At 38.5% G+C, this 20238-nt stretch overlaps 1 protein-coding gene across 3 annotated transcripts in view; it reads left to right on the forward strand.

The window, feature by feature from the left end:
• The window catches only part of HERC3 (HECT and RLD domain containing E3 ubiquitin protein ligase 3), a 114043-nt gene that overhangs the window by 72909 nt on the left and 20896 nt on the right, over positions 1 to 20238 (forward strand). For all 3 annotated transcript variants that reach the window (XM_060654647.3, XM_060654645.3, XM_060654646.3), the window contains 9 exons: positions 715 to 878; positions 1011 to 1124; positions 6977 to 7000; positions 7092 to 7181; positions 8403 to 8573; positions 10250 to 10393; positions 11762 to 11928; positions 14277 to 14343; positions 14838 to 14920. In XM_060654647.3, coding sequence (XP_060510630.1) covers positions 715 to 878; positions 1011 to 1124; positions 6977 to 7000; positions 7092 to 7181; positions 8403 to 8573; positions 10250 to 10393; positions 11762 to 11928; positions 14277 to 14343; positions 14838 to 14920 — 1024 coding nt within the window. The remainder of the gene's footprint in view (positions 1 to 714; positions 879 to 1010; positions 1125 to 6976; positions 7001 to 7091; positions 7182 to 8402; positions 8574 to 10249; positions 10394 to 11761; positions 11929 to 14276; positions 14344 to 14837; positions 14921 to 20238) is intronic.

The raw sequence follows: 20238 nt of genomic DNA on the forward strand, positions 1-20238 counted from the left end.
ATCTCAGAGTGTGGAAAACTCTGTAGGTACCTATTCACACAAATTCACGATTATCAATATTTGGCCCTTTTTGTTTTCTATGTTCCCCTTACCACCACCTTTTTACTTTTGGTGAAATATTTTTTAAAAATCATAGACATCATGTCATCTCATCCTTTAAGTATTTCAGTATGGCTGAATTTATTTCTGACAATGTAGAAACCAATGGTCTAGCCTTCTTGTCTGGTTATGAGAAAGCACAGTTTGGGGAGAAACAGAAACAATAGTTTTACAACTAATGAAACCTCTTGATGGGAAGGCATGGCTTCCATACTGCTGCTGCTTCTGGAGTGTGTCGTCCTATGCATCCCTGGTACAGGATGTAGGTGGAGGCAGAGTTGAGGGCAGCAAAGATGATGATATCTGAATGCTCCTGCCTGCAACATGTGCCTTAACATCTTGTCCACATGGATCTTTGGAACTGAATGTTTAGCTTGGCCTTCTGAATGAGTCTTTGAGAAAAAAAAGCAGATCAAGCTTTACAAAAAAAGCTCTAGGGGGTTCTTGTGCTCTCCAGAAATGCTTTAATGGATTCTTTTTAAAGTCAGTTTTGGGAAACTATATTTTAGACTAATGTTTATTTTTTAGCCGGATCAGTTTTTAGCTAGTAGGCAGAAGACATAAATAATTGATCAAAAATACATGCTGAAACATGTCTTTTCTTTCTTTCTAAAGATAACTGGTGGTCTCAGGTATGCCCAAAATATTTCATGAAGCTGGTAAACCTCTATAAAGGTGCAGTCGTGTACCTACTGAGAGGAAGAAAGACATTCTTAATTCCCGTACTGTTTAACAATTATATTACAGCAGCTCTCAAGCTCTTGGAGAAGTTGTATAAGGTGAGTATAGAGAGGATCCAGTGGGGAGAGGGGTGAATAGATGGTAGGCTCAAATGTCCTACTGAGGTAGTCTTTGGAAAGCCATTTTCCAGTTGTTTGGGTTTTAATTGTCCTCATTTGGTTCTTCATCAGGTAAATCTTAAAGTGAAGCATGTTGAATATGATACATTTTACATTCCTGAGATTTCCAATCTTGTGGACATTCAGGAAGACTACCTCATGTGGTTCTTGCATCAAGCAGGCATGGTAAGAATTCATCTAAAGCATATTCTTAAAGCTTTAGTCTTTTCTCAGAGTACAAATGAGGACAAGAAAAGCCCAATCTGAGCTGTACAATTTGTCCTTGACTTTGGTGTTAATGTCACAGGGTTTTGGCTGGCTTTGCATTCTTGAAACTTTTGAAGCGTTTGAGACATCATAAATGGCCAATAAGGAGTCATAAATGGGTGATCAGCCAGAATGGTACAAACTTTAATTAGTTGCCAACATTTTAAAAATCAAGGTATCTAAAGTAGTCACAGTTGTAGAAGCAGAAAGTAGCCTGGTGGTTACTGGGACCTGGGGGAAGGAAAATGGAGAGTTGTTTAATAGGTAGAGAGCTTCAGTTTTGCAAGATGAAAAAGTTCTGGAGATCTGCATAATGTGAATGTAGTTAACACTACTGAGTTGTACACTTAAAAGTGATAAAGATGGCAAACTTTATGTTACGTGTCTCTTACCATAAAAAAGTCAAGATACGTAAAATGAATTTCTAGTTTTTCTTGGAACTTAGAAGATCTGGCAACATGACCTGTCCTCCCAGATGGTACCAGTTGGCTAGAGTTCAATAGTAGCTCTTTAGATGAGGCTTATATGTGCCACAGTCCACACCGTCACTGGATTTTGACATTGAGGAAAGGATCATTTGCTAATTACCATCTTCCAGTAGCTAGCTTACTTCAGTTGTCTTATGTCAGTGCCTGAACCTGGTAGGCCACCTCTGATTTGGGATTATGGGTGTGAAGATGTCACATATCCCCGACCTAGCTCTCAATATATGTTAAATGAGCCATCCAAGGGACTGAAGATTCCTGCCTGTCACCATGGCTCTGCAAGAGCTGCTCAGTTTGATTGCAGACTGGCTTGGGACCTGTGCAAGGCTTTTTAGGACCTCCCATCTGTGGAGTATGTATACATTGGGAGTTAGGTCAGAAAACAGAATGATAATTTGGCCACCATATTTAGTGAAGTCATGTGTAGCAGATACATTTGGTGTGAATCCTGGCCAGTTTAACAGCTACATCACTACATTGAGGCAGTATTTTCCCTGTAGAGTTTTTGGAGGTCAGTAGTGCAGTAGTGGTTTCTAATAACAAGGAGTATAAGGTTTATTTAACTAAGAAAGATTATTTGCTTTGTCAAATAATAGATGATCAGTGCTAGACACAGTAATGTGTTTTTAATAAGCTTTTATTATAACCTTGACCTTGAAAAAACAAAATACTTTTCAATAAAAATGGGTTAGAATCTTCTAAATGGGTTTACATGGGAAATATAACGTGCAGGCTAGCAATGAACTCTTGCTTTCACATGCTAATTTAGAAATTGTAAAAAGAAGCTTTTCTGTTTTATCAACTTGCAAGTAGCTAGTTGTGGCAAAATAAAATGTTAAGAGCTGAAATAAGCTTTATGAATTATTTAGGCTGTTTTGTTTGTAGGTGAGGAAATGGAGGCCCACAGAAGTTCAACAATTTTCCCACCAATTTAGTTAGTTTCATAAAAGCCAATTCTTCTGACTTTGAATCTGCCCTTTCTGTGACTGGATGCTGAATAAAATACTTCTAATGAACCCTAATTCTTTTTGACTCTGAAAAAGAAGTTGCTGGTGTTAGAAATCTGGATTATCATGATTGAAGTCTGTGAATGGAGGTACTTAAGTGGGCAACTTTTACAAATTTTTTTTTTGTTTTAATTTTTTTTTAATGTTTATTTATCTTTGAGAAAGAGGGAGCATGTGAGCAGGGGAGGGGCAGAGAGAGAGAGACACACACACACAGAATCTGGAGCAGGCTCCAGGCTTTGCGCTGTCAGCACAGAGCCCAGTGCAGGGCCTAAACTCATGAACTGTGATATCATGACCTGAGCTGAAGTCAGAGGTTTAACCAACTGAGCCACCCAGGTGCCCCTACAACTTTTTTTAAGTTTATTTATTTATTTTGAGTGAGTGAGAGAGAGAGAGAGAGAGAGAGAGAACAAGAACAAGTGGGGGAGGGGTAGAAAGAGGGAGAGACAGAATCCCAAGCAGGCCCCTGCTGTCAGTGCAGAGTCCGATGTGGGGTCAATCTCATAAACCATGAGATCATGACCTGAGCTGAGATCCAGAGTTGGATGCTTAACCAACTGAGCCACCCAGATGCCCCTACAGCTTTTTTACGTTTTTTCTCTTAACATATGATAAGCACATACAGGTCTTGAATACCAGATGCTCATCTCTTCTTTAGTATTGCAGGTAGTTATTACAGAAAGATAGAAAATTAGTAGGTCAAATTATAGTGTGGCCTTTTGTGATTTCTGTGGAATTTTCTTTTATTGTATAAGGTATAGTATTATTAGAAATTGAAGTTTAAATTTCTTGCTATCTTGCGTTTTAATCTAGAATGCTAAAGCTTTTTGTACATAAATTTATTTTATTTTATTAATTTTTTTTTTTTAATTAAGTAGGCTCCATGCCCAACATGGGGCTTAAACTCATGATCCTGGGATCAAGAGTCACATGCTCTACGGACTGAACTAGCCAGGCACCCCTGTTTCATACATAAATTTATATGCTTTTTAAATTACTTTCATTAAAATTTTTTTAATGTTTATTTTTGAGAGAGAGAGCGAGAGACTGTGACCGGGGGAGAGGCAGAGAAGAGAGGGAGACACAGAATCTGAAGCAGGCTCCAGGCTCTGTCAGCAAAGAGCCCAGTGTGGGGCTTGAACCTGGACTGTGAGATCATGACCTGAAGTCGGATGCTTAATAGACTGAGCCAACCAGGCACCCGTGTTTTATTATTATTATTACTTTTTAATGTTTATTTATTTTTGAGAGAGAGAGACAGACAGACAATGTGTGAGCAGGGGAGGGACAGAGAAAGGGAGACATAGAATCCAAGGCAGGCTCCAGGCTCAGCCATCAGCACAGAGCCCAACACGGGGCTCAAACTCACGAGCTGTGAGATCATGACCTGAGCCAAAGTCGGTTGCCCAACTGACTGTGCCATCCAGGTGCCCCTTATTATTTTTAAAATATTTTATTTATTTTTGAGAGAGAGAGAGCATGAGTGGGGCAGGGGCAGAGAGAGAGAAGGGGAGATAGAGGATCTGAAGTGGGCTCCACACTGACAGCAGTGAGCCCATGTGGGGCTCGAACTCATGAACCACAAGATCATGACCTGAACCAAAGTCAGATGCTCAACTGACTGAGCCACCCAGGTGCCCCTTAAGTTACCTTTAATTGTTGGTAATGAATAATAAGTGGATTTTCCCTCACCTTTATTGATGAATACTTGACAAATAAAATTGTATGTTTTTAAAGTGTACAATGTGATTATTTTTGATATGCATTATGAAATGATTGCCAAGATCAAGTTACTTAACGTATCGATCACATACCTAACTCATTTTGTTTGCTTTTGTGTGTGTGTGTGTGTGTGTGTGTGTGTGTGTGTGTGTGTGGTGAGAATGCTTAAGATCTACTCTCAGCAGATTTCAAGGATGTATAAGTAGACCTTCATACGGGTCTGCTCCTTCTTTTGACCAAATACCCTTTCTTCCTTTGCCTTCTTTAGACCTGGCACTGTGGTCCTCCCCTGGAAGGAGGAGGGTCTTATGGACCGTTAACTCTGGCCTTGGCTCTGGTTCCTAACTGAGGCAGTTCTGTGTTTCTTTCCAGCCAGCCCACCTACCTGAGAGGATGGTGACCTCGCTCTCATTATAACTGCTCTCCTTCTGCAGAAGAGACATGGGCCTACTTCCCCAACTGGGCTCTTCCAGGGGTGAAGGGGTCAGGCAAAGGGTGATGGGAGGGACCAGGCCTGCAGAGGTGGATCTAGAGGTGCCTGGGAGGGCTTGCAGGGAGGGGCAGCAGGGTAGTCAGAGATGTGGAGCCAGGACCTGCAGACAGAACTCCTGATTGATGTCTGAAATAACTATGCTGTCCTAACAGAAACACCAGTATTGAAGTATTTACAGCTAGGATGCCATAATGCCAGCAACTGTTTTTATAGTCACTGTGGTCACTTCTCTCCCAGTCCTTTTTACAGTTGAAGTGTTCAAAACTTTATCTTGCTTTTATAGGCCAACACATGTTAAAGATCTTTCTTATCCTTGAGAATAAGCAAATAATGCTTAAATAATCTCTTCTGAGAGGAAGATTAGAAAATTCTGAATATTGCCACCAGTTGTAAAATAAACCTGCTTCCTTAGGCTGCTCATACTTTTTTCAGGTACCTAGACTAGAAGATCATTTTGTGGAGTGATGTTTGATGGTATATGGGCTTTTTAAAATTTTAGTGATTTCAGTTCCTAAATACAAAGTAATTAGATATGTAGGGATGAGAATGAAATTAGCCTGGATTATATATGTGTGATTCCATACCTTGTCTCACTGGACTGGAATCATCTCTCCAGTTCGGGTTTCTCAGTCTAGGGAAATGTTCCAAGATCCCTAAAGGAACCTAGTTCTAAAGAATTAACAGGATGGATTTTAATTAAAATTGCTGTTAAATTATTTCATTGAAATACAAACAAACACAAAAGGAGCTAGTTATATACTTCTTATTCAATAGCCTTTAAATAGGTATAGAACCAAACCATATCTTACAAATTAAATAAAAACCTGTAAAATCAAAATGCAGATGAGCCTCATGATTAAATGGAACAGCAAAAACGTCTTACTGAAACCAAACCCCAGTTGCATTGTGGAGAGGAACTGCATACTGTCAGGCCTGGGTGCTTGAGTTCCCAGGCCTGTCGGCCCTGAGATGACTCAGCTCTATTCTCTTTTCAGCTGCTATTAAACCTTCCTTCATGCAGCGGGCCAGGACTGTTCTGGCCTTTTCCTGGGCACAAATGCATCACTTACAAAGGAAGACTGCTTTTCTTCTTTTTCATTCCCCTTGGACAATTAAGTATATGATACCAGTGCGATCTTTAAAATAAATGAAAATTATTATAAGGAAGTTGTTGAGAATGCATCTTCATTAATTTTGTTTAAGGATATCATTTTAAAGAACCCACAGAATTTTTAAAAATTAATGGAGCACTCTCAGATCTCTGAGAATAAGACTGCAGTTTTCTGTTCTAGAAATACTGCTACAGATCAACAGGATATATATTGTTGATGTTTTTGTTTCTATTAAATCAATAAATAATGTTTGTTATATAACCTGACAACCTTCAGGAAAAAGATTTCCTTTTTTTCCCTTGGTAAACGAAATGGTGACAGACCTTGTAGATAGGCTTCATTTGTGGTTTTAAAAAATTTGTTATTATTCCCTTGCTCAAAATTTTATTTAGATTTATTCACATATTGATGAAATATCTTCTGTAGAACAAGCACTAGTCCACATGTTGTGTTAGGGACAGCTTTCTAAATACTCGTTTTCTTCTAAGAGAAACAACTCTGTGTGTGTGTGTGTGTGTGTGTGTGTGTGTGTGTGTGTGTATGTGTATGTAAGAAGGAGATGTAACATGCTGACAAAATGCAATCTGCAACATCCACTTTACCCAACAAAATTAATCTCTGAAATCAAGGTTGTAAAGCTCCTGTTTTAGAATTAGATTTCTTATAAAAGAGAATTCTTTTAATGCTGTGAATTGTGGAGTCAGTGAATGGTCTTTAAAGGTCTTTAAAATTTTTTATAATTGTTTTTGTATTTTTTTCTCAGTTTATACCCATCAAAACCTCTGGTATGTTCTATCAAAAATCGAGTCAGCCATTCAAATGGTGTTAGCTCTCTCCATGGCCAAATAGATAGGTTATATGATTTGTTGTTTGTATTTTACACTTGCAGGGAGTAGAAAATTCAGGTTTTGCAATCTAAGTAACAGACTTTTTATTTTTCTTTATACAGAAGGCTAGACCATCTATAATACAGGTAAATGATCCTTTTTCATTTACTTATATATTTATCCAGCACTGTTCTCTGTGGAACACTGTAATATTGCCAATAATATGTTTTATTCTAGGATACTGTAACACTTTGTTCCTACCCTTTCATCTTTGATGCCCAAGCCAAGACCAAAATGTTACAGACTGATGCTGAACTACAGATGCAGGTATCATATTTAAAAAATTATTTCCTCTTCTTACTGTGTTTTGTTTATCCCAAGCATTCAATTGTAACTTTCACTTAACAGGAGAGAGTGTATTTAGATGAGGGGCCATTATAACTTTTTAGAACTATTTAAATTTTTTCAGCAATTTTATGTTGGATGTAACACATATACATGAATGCATGTTTACCTGGATCAGGGGTTGAAAAGCCTTCTCCTAAAGGGCCACATAGGAAATATTTTAGTCTTTGTGGGCCATACAGTCTGTCTCAACTATTCAACTATCTGTGTGGTAGCACAGAAAGTGTGATGGACAGTAAGTAAATGAATGAGCATGACATTATGCCTATAAAATGTTCTGTATACTGAAATTTGAATTTTATATAATTTTCACATGTGAAATATTCTTTTTTTTTCATTTTTTTCCAGTCATTTAAAAATGAAAAAAAATTGTTATTTCAAGAGCTGTACAAAAACAGGCAGCAAGCTGGATTTGGTCTGCAGGCCGTCGTTTGCTGCCCTTGCTAGAGACAGAGTGATAATTAAATGGAGCTTGGTAATTCTTTATTGAATAAAAACTTAAGTTACAGAGATTTAATTTATTTTAAATACACATTTTTATTATAAAATAGAATTGATTTTGAGAAGTCTACAAAGACATTTTGTGAATTAGCAATTCAGATCTACCTTCCTACTGTTAGTAGTAGATCTATTACTCCGTTCATCCCTCTCTCTCTCTCCATCTGTCTTTCTCTTGCTTTCTGTGTGTATCTGTATATAAGTATCTGTTTTCACAGTGACTTATCCATGTTATTGTCAATGTAAAGGTTTTCCAGAGAAAGTAGACAGTTTCAAAGAATAAAAACCATTTAACAAGTGGTTCTTAGGTTTCTTTTCCTGCTATTTTGAGAGTCATGGTTTTTACCAACTCTCCATCATGTTTCCTGTACTCTGATGACTATTTCAGTCTTAATTAGCTGGTCTCAGTCATTTTCGTGGAACTGGTTATGGGTCATATGCTTCAGCTGTTTCATTTAATTTCTTTTGGTTCAGATTAGAAAGATTTGTGTGTTTCGTAAACATGAGCAACTTGGAAAATCAGAAATAACAAAACGGAGATGCGATCAGCCTGCTCCCCACCACCCCAGGTCCAAAGGCACAGCCGGCTGCGGTCTGCACTTACAAGGACACTGAGTAATTGTGTTCTTCGATGTGATGTTCCAGGTGGCAGTCAATGGAGCCAACCTGCAGAATGTCTTCATGCTTCTCACCTTGGAGCCTCTGCTGGCCAGAAGCCCCTTCCTGGTCCTTCACGTTCGCAGGAACAATCTTGTTGGAGATGCCCTAAGAGAGCTGAGCATTCATTCCGACATTGATTTGAAAAAGCCTCTCAAAGTGAGCCCTTCATTCTATTCCTCTAAATGACTTCCAAGGTTTTCTTTAAACAGGGGTGATGAAACAGCAGAGGTCTTATCATTAAAATTACGGAGTACAGCCATTCTTAAGGTCTTTCATTCATTTTACAATCATTTAATCACCTCCTTTTGTCAAATCAAACAGAATATCTCAACATAACATCAGATAAGGATGCCAGAGGATTACTTGAGGGATTATAGGGCTTTCTTTGTCCGTTCTCTTCAGTGAACCTGCTCCAGCTCTACCAGAAACAAGCAAACTAGCAAAACTAAAGCTTCAACTAGGTAAAACTGTCAAGTCAGCATCTAGCTTTGGTTGTCAAAGATTGGAGAGAAAGAAGGAAAAAGGTAGAATAAAAAGGAGTGAAATTGTCTGGGAAGCTGTTGACCTATCATGAGCGCTCTTAGTACCCTGAAGTTATTGAATTACTGTTTTTTCTTTCCTCATGGACTATGCATGTTTGTTACCACTTATTATATTCCCAGGGCTTAACACAATTCTTGGTTACATAGTAGGTGTTTGATTAGTATTTAATGAATTATATGAAGTTGTTTTAAATCATTTATCTTTCCCTTCAGATGATTTCCAGATCTCCATTGCCATTCCTATTTCCAATTTCCAATTTCCAAAAGGCAGTAGGCAAGAGACTGATGGTCTTCATGCTATTGTCACCCTTTCAGAACATACCATGAGTAACATCAGTCTGCCTGGGAATTCTTCCTGGAACTTATGGGTTAGATTTTTGATATTGCAAAGGCGGGGGGGGGGGGGGGTTGTCCCTTTGCCCCTGTTTTCAGTTAGTAATTCAGATGAGACACTTGTTGCTTTGTAGCATGTCTGAGTTAAATCTTCTGCTGGCATCCATAGAATCGGGGTCCTAGTATCTGTCTCTACCTTTTCTTTTGTCCTGCTCTTGGCAACCTTGAACTCACCCACAAGGGTACACTTTCTCAAATACTATTTTTAGCTCTGTGTCTGAGCCCTTGCCTGTACAATGGAGATGATAATAGTAATCGCTATGCATCAGACTGTTCTGAGGATTAGGTTAATAGAGTTTAAGTCCTGGCATGTAACAAACTCTCAATGAATCTCATTTGTTGGTTTGCTGCAGTTGTTACTGGGATGGTCATTGTGGGTCCAGGATGCCCCATGTAGATCTGTTTATAGCCTCTCACAGAACCCAGGTCTGTGCTTCCTTAGAATGCCCTCCTCACTTCCATAAGCATCAGTTACTGCAGGAGCCCCACTGAGAAAGATTTTTTCCAGAAAGTGTTCCTTTATCCAAATTAATCATTGCTTTTCTCTGTGTGCCAGAACATTTACCTCTCAGTATATTTGACTCTTTGAAAATAAAATGTGTTCTCAATTGATTATTTTATATTTGCCTCACTGCCCCAAATAGATGGTAAACTTTCCATGGACATATGGTAAACTTCTGACTTCCTTTGTATCCCTTGGAGTACTTAGGAAAAATTTTGTGTGTAAGTGCCTTGTTACTAATAAGTAGATACACCTTGCAGTGTTCATTGTGTCAATGTATTGTCTGTTATATATCCCTTCCTTTGTCCTGACTTTGGAAGGAGTTTGCTTTTAAAAAAAAAGATAAAACATCAAAGAGTTCCCTGAAGTATTAATTCTGCTTTCATTATTTTAAGGTAATCTTTGATGGCGAAGAAGCAGTGGATGCTGGCGGTGTCACAAAGGAGTTCTTTCTTTTACTGTTAAAAGAACTTTTGAATCCTATCTACGGAATGTTTACCTACTATCAGGATTCAAATCTCTTGTGGTTTTCAGATACTGTAAGTTAGTGATATTGCAGTTAAACAGATGGATTGAATTAAACTTTTCTTTTTGTGGTCAGACCGATCTCCTGACTTCTGACTTTGCCAAGGGGAGCATAACAAAGATAATTTAAACAATCCACTAGGGTATCTAGTCTTCATATTTCACTTGTTGCCAAGATCTCATGTTTTGTCACTCATCAGCCCCATTTCCCTTTCTAATAGTTAAGATCCCAGGTTTTGTTACTCTTTGAAGGGTAAAAAGAACACAGTGTGATAAAGAAATGGGTTTTATGACATGAGGAAAGTGGTAGTCAAATATGTCTTAGCTTAATAATAACAGTGGTATGTATGTGTGTGAGTACTTCTACAGATACATGCACACACTGTATTTTTGGAAATTCAGTAGAAGAGCTAAACTTTCAATGGCATCCGTTTTTAACCAGACTATAATTTAGTTCTTGTTTTCTTTTTTTTATTTTTTTTTATTTTTTTTTTATTTTGAGAGAGACAGAACAAGTGGGGGAGGGGCAGAGAGAGAATCCCAGCTAGGTTCTGTGCTGTCAGTGTAGAGCCTGATGCGGAACTCGAACCCACGAACTGTGAGTTCATGACCTGAGTCAAAACCGAGAGTTGGATGCTAACTGACTGAGCCACCCAGGCATCCCTAGTTCTTTTTCCTGTTGGAGTTTTCTCCCTAGATCTCCACTGTTCTAAAAAGGTAACTATTACCCACACGTGGCCACTTAAATTTAAATTTTATTTTATTAAAATTAAATAATATGTAATGGGGAGCCTGGGTGGCTCAGTTGGTTAAGCATCCAACTTCGGCTTAGGTCATGATCTCAACAGTCTATGAGGTCGAGCCCTGTGTCGGGCTCTGTGCTGACAGCCCAGAGCCTGGAGCCTGCTTTGGATTCTGTGTCTCCCTCTCTCTCTCTGCCCCTCCCCTGCTTGTGCTCTGTCTCTCTCTCAAAAATAAACATTAAAAAAAAATTAAATAATATTTAAGATTTATTTTCAAAGTTGTGCTGGCCACATTTCAAGTGTTCAGTGGGTGTAGCTGGTGGCTACAGTATTGTATAGCACGGAATAGAATGTTTCCATCATTGCACGAAGTCCTATCAGATAGCATTGCTTCAGAAGATTATATGCTATTGTCTCTGTCTCTAGATGGAGCTGTAAATGCTTAATGTTCTTTGCATTGAATTTTTTGGTGGGATAATTGAACTTTTGCCAGGGTGTTTCTCTGCTTCAGAAGGTAACTAAATATTAATGGGGTCTTTATTCTTTTATACCGAAAGTATTCTGAGGTAAATGGCAGAGTGTTTGGAGGGCTGCAAGCACTGCCTTTCTTTTTAACACATTTGTATGCATATTGAAAAGTGTTTTGTAGAGCACAACTGGTTTCACTTGATCGGCATAACCTGTGGACTAGCTATCTACAACTCCACAGTGGTTGATCTCCACTTCCCATTGGCTCTCTACAAGAAGTTACTGAATGTAAAGCCTGGCTTGGAAGATCTAAAGGAGCTGTCACCCACTGAAGGAAGGTACAGAACTAAAAGATAGGCAGATTGGTGTGGGGAATTGCTCTGGCTACCTGTGGCACAAGGATTAAAGGTTGAAAATACCTCACGGACAAGCTTGAGCTTATCAAGACATAGGGCTAGACTCTTAAGACGCAGATGCACCACTCCTTGCTTGAAGCATTGCTGGTGGCACCCCAAGGGCAGAGGGGAAAAAAGGAAAAGGGAGGTCATAGTTGCCCAGGGGTACCAAATAATCCCAACCTTCCTTATCCTGAACAAAAAATAAAGACTTAGAGACTCGTCATGGTCCAGAAATACAGAGGGAGAAAGTATTGAAAAGGGAGCATTAAAAAGTTTTTTAATTGAGATATAATTCAAATACCATGGTACTTACTTAAAGTATAAATTCAGTGACTTGTAGTATATTCAGATTGTATAGCTATCACTGCAGTTGTAGAATATTTTCATTACCTGAAAGAGAAACTTGGTGCTCCTTAGTTGTCATCCCGTCTTCTCATCCCCAAGCCCTAGACAAGAACTAACCTAACTTTCTGTCTGTGTAGATTTGCCTGTTCTGAATATTTCATATAAATGGAATCATATAATCTATGGTCCTTTGTGTCTGGATTCTTTCAAACCCAGCATGTTTTCAAGGTTGATCCATGTTATAACATGTGCCAGTACTTCATTGCCTTTTATTGGCAAGTAATATTCCATTGCATGGATATATATCATGTTTTGTTTATCCGTTCATTAGTTAATAGTTGATGGAAATTTGTGTTGTTTCCACTTTTTGGCTATCATGGATGATGCTACTGTGGACATTCTTGTACAAGTTTTTGTGTGGATGCAAGTTTTCATTCCGCTTGGGTGTATACCTAGGAGTCGAATTACTGGGGCCATATAGAAGCTCTGTGTTTAGTCTTTTGAGGAACTGCCAGACTGTTTTCCAGAGTAGTGGAGCCATATGTATGTATATATATGCCATATATATACATACCCATTTTAATGTTTATTTATTTTTGAGAGAGAGAGAGACAGAGCATGAGTGGGGCAGGAGCAGAGAGAGAGGGAGACACAGAATCCAAAGCAGGCTCTAGGCTCTGAGCTGTCAGCATAGAGCCCGATGCGGGGCTTGAACTCATAGATTGCGAGATCATGACCTGAGCCAAAGCCGGACTCCTAACCATCTGAGCCACTCAGGCACCCTTTGGAACCATATTTTTTTGTTGTTCTCTTTCTGGCTTTTAAAACCCCTTTTCTTCTGAGTGTTTCTGCCTTGATTTTAGTTAGCAGAAGATCACATATATTTTAAAAAACTTGTTTCTTTGGATTTTTGTAAACAGTATAATCCTTTTGGCTTCAATAGGAAGGAACATCCCCTTTTCTAGAAAAGAGTACTGATTTTAAGATGGAGACAGAGGAAGTGTGATTTCTAAGGTACCCTCTGGAAATGAGAATGCCACACCACCTGTGTTGGACACTACCACTGAGAAACCATAAAGGATAGGAGGGATGTGTGCACACAGAGGAAGAGAAAACTTTAGAAGGAGTTTGAAAAAAATAGTAGAGGAGACCCTGGCAGGGGGTAACTGAAGGAAAAGGCTAGAGAGTAGTTGAAGTGTGTGCTATATACTTTGCCAGCCTGGCTAAGGATAGATTTCAAGTAATGATTTTGGGTGGTTAAGTGGGAGTGGATTTAAACTCCACACTAGGAATTTTCTTCCTGGGCCACTCTTGATGGAATTGTCAGACTTGGAGCTCACTAAAGAAGAAAGTGTGAATGAGGTCTGGTTACAAGGACGTATTCTCTTGAAAGCTAGGATGTGAACGTTACTGGCATAAACATATTCTTGTTTTCAGGGTACATGTTTGTGTTCTTTAGTAAGACAGACACTAGCGTGTCTTTACCATACAGAGCCCCTTGCATTAACAAGTAAGCCATTACGATTCCCACGTAGATAAGGTGACTTTGTGGCTTTTTTGTGATGGAAGGTTATTCTAATACATGTGGATGAAGACATTCTGTAGGGCCACTGCAGTACCATGTTCTCATATGGACTTTCAAGCAATACCAGGGTTAAATGAACACAGGTATGTCAGATCTAAATCCATCATCGTTTCTTCACAAATCCAGTAAGAAATGTCAGTGGGAAAAGAGAACAATTCATCAATGTCTTACAGGTCTACTGCCATATTTTTTTTTTTCAGGTATAAGTAACACAATTTTCTGTCAGTCTGGATTGATGTTTGTCCTAGAATCTTCTTTTAGTTTTTCCTTGCAAACAATCTGGATATATGACTGAGGTAGAAACACTGTTGCAGTATCTAACTTGCCTCTTTTCATTTCTCCATTATTCTATGATTAGGAGTCTTCAAGAACTTTTAGATTACCCTGGGGAAGATATTGAGGAGACTTTCTGCCTCAATTTCACGGTAAGGATTTCCACAGTTTACTTCTGATTGTGGCATTCTCTTTCATTGTGCTCACAAGTCATAATTAACATTTAGTTTTTCTCCAAATCAAAGAATAAATTCAGGGTCTCCTCTGAACAGATTTTATTTTAGTTATAGTGTCTTGAATGTTAAAGGAATTGAGTAAATATGTTTAATAAATGAGTGAATGATTCATCTGTGTAAAGTTACTGAAACATTAATCCTCTTTACTCTTGATACATAGATTTCTAGAATTGATATCATTTTCTCTTTGATTGCATTTATTGGCCACTGCATGTCTTAAAACACAGGATATCTTTTAAGGTGCCAATGTTTTCTGAATCAGGTTCTTTCTCTTTTCCCAAGAATTTTCTGTATTATAAGTAGTGATTAAGCTACATTTGTTCCTAAAGCTTCTCGCAGTCATTTGGATTCTAGAAAGATAAGTGGTGAACACAATTGACACATCTCTTTTTTTCCCCCCTTAAATATAGATTTGTCGAGAAAGCTATGGAGTGATTGAACAGAAGAAGCTGATACCTGGGGGAGACAAAGTGACTGTGCGCAAGGAAAACAGGTTAGTCCTGACCTCGGACTATTGTAGATGTTGCTACTTTATTTCTCTGCACTTTTAAGACCAAGATTGAAGTTAATCCTTAATCCCTTCTGCAGAGGAAGCAAGGGTAACAGAGCAAGAATTTGCAGATTGTAATTAATTTTTAATATTAGAGGAAGCACAAGACCAAGATTCAGGAGATAACTGTTGTAGATCTAAAAAACCAGACCTCTTCTTGCATCCTTTCACATTTTTAAAGACAGCTAGAAGATCGTGTGGTCTCATGTAACATTCAGTAACCTTCTCTGTCATGTTAGCCTTCCAGACTAGGAAGCCTCACCTTTGGGGAAAGTAAGTACCCAACAAAAGTGGCTTCAGATGATGAAATTACCTTGACTCCAGGAACCTATTATAGAGGCTACTCTAATGTCAGGTAGGGGTTTCAACCAAAACTCAATAAGAATCTCTTGGAGCTAAAAGTACTGTCCTTTTGTTTTCTGCATAACATTGGTATTTTGTTAACAGCTTATGATCCACTTTTTAAAAAATAAATAAACAGGCTTATAGGGGCAGTTGGGTGGCTTAGTTGGTTAAGCGTCTTGACTCTTGATTTCAACTCAGGTCATGATCTCAGTTCTTGAGTTCAAGCCCTGCATCGGTGTCTGTGCTGTCAGTGCAGAGCCTGCTTGGAATTCTGTCTGCCTCTCTGCCTGTCCCGGCTTACGTGCACTCACACTCTCTGTCTCTTAAAAATAAATAAATAAACTTAAAAAAAAAAAACAACAGCTTATATATTCCATATAATCTGATAATATTTTTAGAATTAGGAAATTTATGGCAGATCATAGAGGGGAGTTTTTGGCCCAGGAGATTTCTCTTTTAGTTTTGATGATTGTTTTATAACCTATGTATGTAGGTATCTGCCTTTAGTTTTTCAAAGGATGAGTGAGCTTTTGTATCAGGTTTCAGACAAGATAATGTGTGCATCATTTTTTAGAAGCTAACAATGGGCTAGGCAGGAGGCCCAAGGAGGGGAACATTCAGAATGTCTTTATGTTACGATGAGTCATCATAAAGCTCTGTGTTTGATATACTGGGTTGGGCAGTGGTCTAGTGCAGGCATAGGCAATTTGTGATGTAGTCTGCAGTCGACGCAGTTGGGACTTACAGTTCTTTCATATCTTTATAAAAGCATTTCTCTTAAAGTACTTTTTGTCTCTGCTTTTTTTCCCTCTCTCTTTCTGGGTGAGTTTTTCTCTCTTCGTGTCTCTGCTTCTCTGTCTGTCACCCACTATTTGTCCTTATTCAATAGACATTTCTTTGAATCAACAATTGGATTGAATAGTTCAGAGACAAGCTACGCAGGAATACTGAAATATAACATAGTTTGTTTAGGGTGTAAGCTGTTCTCACATGCAACCGTATTTCGGAAGTGAAATAAAAAGACTCATTTGGGTGGTTGAATCTGAAGGAGTTCAGAGAAATCAACTTGGACAGATGTACCTGTGCACCCGGGAGGACAGATATAGCATAGAGCTAGGTTAGGAAGCCTACTAAGATTGAATAACAGATAGAGGCAGAGACCACAGTAAAAAGTGAAAGGTGCTCTGTAAAGTGGTGGCTAAATCTTTGTTGTTATTTCAGGGAGAGAACAGTGACTGAATGGAGCGTGGGGGGCATTGCTGGGGGACTTCATTTGGAGGACTCACACTAGCTTAGCCTTGGGGGTTAGTTTGTAGAAGTCTTTGGAAATTAGGTGTGGACTTCACTCAGCAGGTAGTAAGACACCACTGTTGGTTTGTGAGCAAAGGAGTTGCATGATAGAAATAGGTTCCTAGGACACTTTCTTTTTTCTTTTTCTTTTCTTTCTCCACTGTTTATATCTGTTGCTGACACATACACACTCATGGACAATGCTTAAGCCCAAGAGTGGTGCTGAGTCAGTGTAGAAGAACGTGCTTTTGTTTACAAGGCATGTGGGTTCCTGTCCTCCTCCTTTGCACTTGTTTGACTCTAATTGACTTCAGGGATGCTCCTACAACACATTTTTCAATAAGGATGTTCTGATGGCACACAGTTTCCTTAAAGGAACGATAATACATAAATTTAAGAGAGTAAAAAGAAGGAAACCCACATCATTCTTTCACTTGTATTGTGAAACTCCATTATTCTATTACCATGACGTTCTAAAAAGTAGCTTCAGAAGTGTTTAGGTCTTTGTACAATGCAGACTGCTATAGTTTTAAATATTGCCGGGCAGAGTGTGGCGGATCCCTGCTTTGATCGCCAGTATACTGTGTTTGAGTTTAAAGTGTGGAACAGCTTCTGTCTTTGATGAAGTTTAGGTTTTGGCTTTTCTGGGTCACTAGCACTCATTGAGCACATAGCGAACTCATCCATGCTGTTTTAGGCGCTATTTATTGTACATGGCTTTGTACTTGTGTCGGGAGGCAGACCTTGTTTCTATCACACAGTTACCTATTAGAGAAGCTTCTGAGAACTTAGTGTGATTACTGCCACATTGCTTAGTATCACTGTCATGGTTAGGGACAACTAGAGAGACATGAGTGAATTTCTATTCTTTTTATTTTATGCTGCAAAAGTAGAAATCATATCAGTAAAACATTTTGAGATCCTGGTAAGAAATGTTGTGTACAACTGTGCAAAATTAATCATAGCAGCTGTTTTTTCCTTTTGTCTATTATATGTCATAATCTCATCAGAGAGGATTTGGGTCCTTTTGGTTATTTATTAGATGGGTCTAAGAAAAGTAGATAAAAGAACTATATAAGAATAATACCTTCTGGATTTTAACTTGGGCAGTTGAGTACACAGATACTGCTCACATTGAAGTTATTTTTATTGACTTACCAGTTAGTTATTTGCTGTCACCGCTGCCCTGGAGGAAAATGCCAGAAAGGTACCAATTCTTAATCCATAATTTATTGTATTCCATTTGGTCTTAAAATTGCATTCTGCCCTTGGATAAGAGCTTCAGACAGGCAAATGAGTTACAAGCATCCAAGTAAAAGAATATCCGTGGGTGATTGCTGGTGGCTACACCCTAGTCAAATCTTGCCACAGCTGGTAATCACATCTGGATAATGACCACTCGTGGTTAAGTATTTCTCATACTGTGTAACATGGTGTTATTACCATTAATGAAAAATGTATGTATCATTCTAGATTCCCCCAAATTGACTTCAATTTAATGTAGTCAAATTAAATGCAGTTGATGTCTTCCCCCATTTCTGTCATACCGAAAAAGGGATGGGGAGCGTAGTAAAAGATCACACAGTGAGGCATGCCAGGCTTAAAGTAGGTGCTCCAAAGAGCATTCTGATTCCATAGAAAGAACCTGAGAATAAAACTCATACACGACAAACACTTCCAGCTCCTTAACATCTACTGAAGTTAGGACTGCTCAAAGACTTGAGTTGATCTCTTCAGATGGTCTCTAAGAGGTGTAATCTTTAAGATCTACCTTGTATTTGCATTGGGCTGTTACGGGAATAGCAGATGGTTAAAACGCCAGTAACATTTCTTGAGTACTTAATACTTGTCCAGCACTATACTAAGTACTTCACATGTAATCCTCTCCACTTTACAGATGCAGAAACTGAGCCACAGAGAGGCATAAGTAACTGTTCAAGGTTACACAGCTAGAAATCTAGGATTCAGGGCCAGAGGCAGGATTCAAAGCCAGGCATTTTGAGTGAGAGCCTGTGCTCCATAAATGTCAGCAAATTGCCCCATAGATGCCAAGACCAGAACTTGAGTTTCCATCCACCACCCCCTCCCTAACCCAATATGAAAAATGACTTAGAAGAGTTTGCTGTTTTCCTTTCAGGAACACTATGCAGTTAAAAAAAAAAAAAAAAAAGTTGGCTTAGGTAAAAATGTACTATATATGTGTAAAATTATATGTCTGAATTTTTAAACTTAGCTTGAGACGATGCTTATATTTACCATATTATTACAAAGCCCTCATGGATACCTTTAATAATGACTACACAGTCTGCCTTGTGAATGTGTGTGTTCTGTTCTCTCACTTTGGGGTATTTGGCTTCTATGTTCTTTTTTCTCTCCTTCCTCCTTCATTTTTAATAAGACTTTTCAAGCATCTTTTGTGTATAAAGCTTTCTTTGTTTGCCTTTAAAATTGCTTTTTTAATGGATAATATCCCAAGGATGAAATTGAATTAGTGTATATCATTTTGAATCAGTTGATAAATGTTTTTGCTAAATTGATTTTGCTAATGAATTATATACAACTTACACGTTATCATCAGTGTATGAGAGTACTCATTTTACCTAATCCTTATAAGCACTAAGTATTCTCCAAAAAAAAATAATAAATTATCTTGCATTTGTAAAATTTTGCATTTCTTCCACACATAGTCTACTTTACATATTCTGCACAGCTTTGATGCATTTTACTGTGAATTAGATAGAAGTGGACAATATTGTGAATGTACTATATGCCACTGAATTGTTCATTTAAATGGTTAATTTTATGTTATGTGACTTTCTCCTCAATAAAAATTGTTTGTGTACATGTTGTGTGCACGTGCAAATGTGTCTCTGTGTCTGCCTTGAGTGTTAACTCTCAGGCAGGGAGAACTGCTGTGTCATGCTTAGGATGCGACACTTTTCTGCGTAATGCTCTGAGAGACTGAATTGAATGTGTAATGCATGTTGCTTTTCTTTCTGCCAGTTATTTTGTGCTTTAGTGACAAATTTGGGCATGTAATGGATTAAAAATGGTTTCTGAGTGATAATGTTTGACCCATCTTAAAGGCAGGGTATCCTGCTAGACGTAAACATCCAAGTTTTATGGCTGTCGGAGAAACTATCAAATGAGCAGTGCAGGAAACAGAGGGTAAACATCAACTCAGTTGGGAAACGGTGGAAATTGACTGACATTGGTGAAAGGCATCGTAAACATCCCTGTATCCTGGGAAAGTGGCCAACAGTGGTGTGACTAGTAGCTAGAAAACCCTACAGCTAAAGTCTTACCATAAGTGGAAGAAAGACTGCTGGCCAGAGCACTCGGCTGGGAATGCGTGTATTCCAGACCTCGCTGGAGCCCTGGTCAACCTAGTGCTGCCCTCTTGGGATATGTCTTTCTGCCCCAGGCAGGGTTGCAGTATTTCCTCTTTTTAAAGTAGTCTGCTGATGTCCTTTATGTATTTCTGTATTGGGACTAAATGATTTTCGTATGATTTGTAGGAACTCTATATTACATTAAGACTATTTTCTGTAAATTGGACTCCTGTTTGCTTTTGAAAATGTGGAGTGCTTGTGTTTAAATTTTTATAATTTATTAGTTTGTGTGTT

The sequence above is a fragment of the Panthera onca genome, chromosome B1, assembly GCF_046562875.1.
Source record: "Panthera onca isolate mPanOnc1 chromosome B1, mPanOnc1 haplotype 2, whole genome shotgun sequence".
Taxonomy (NCBI): domain Eukaryota; kingdom Metazoa; phylum Chordata; class Mammalia; order Carnivora; family Felidae; genus Panthera; species Panthera onca.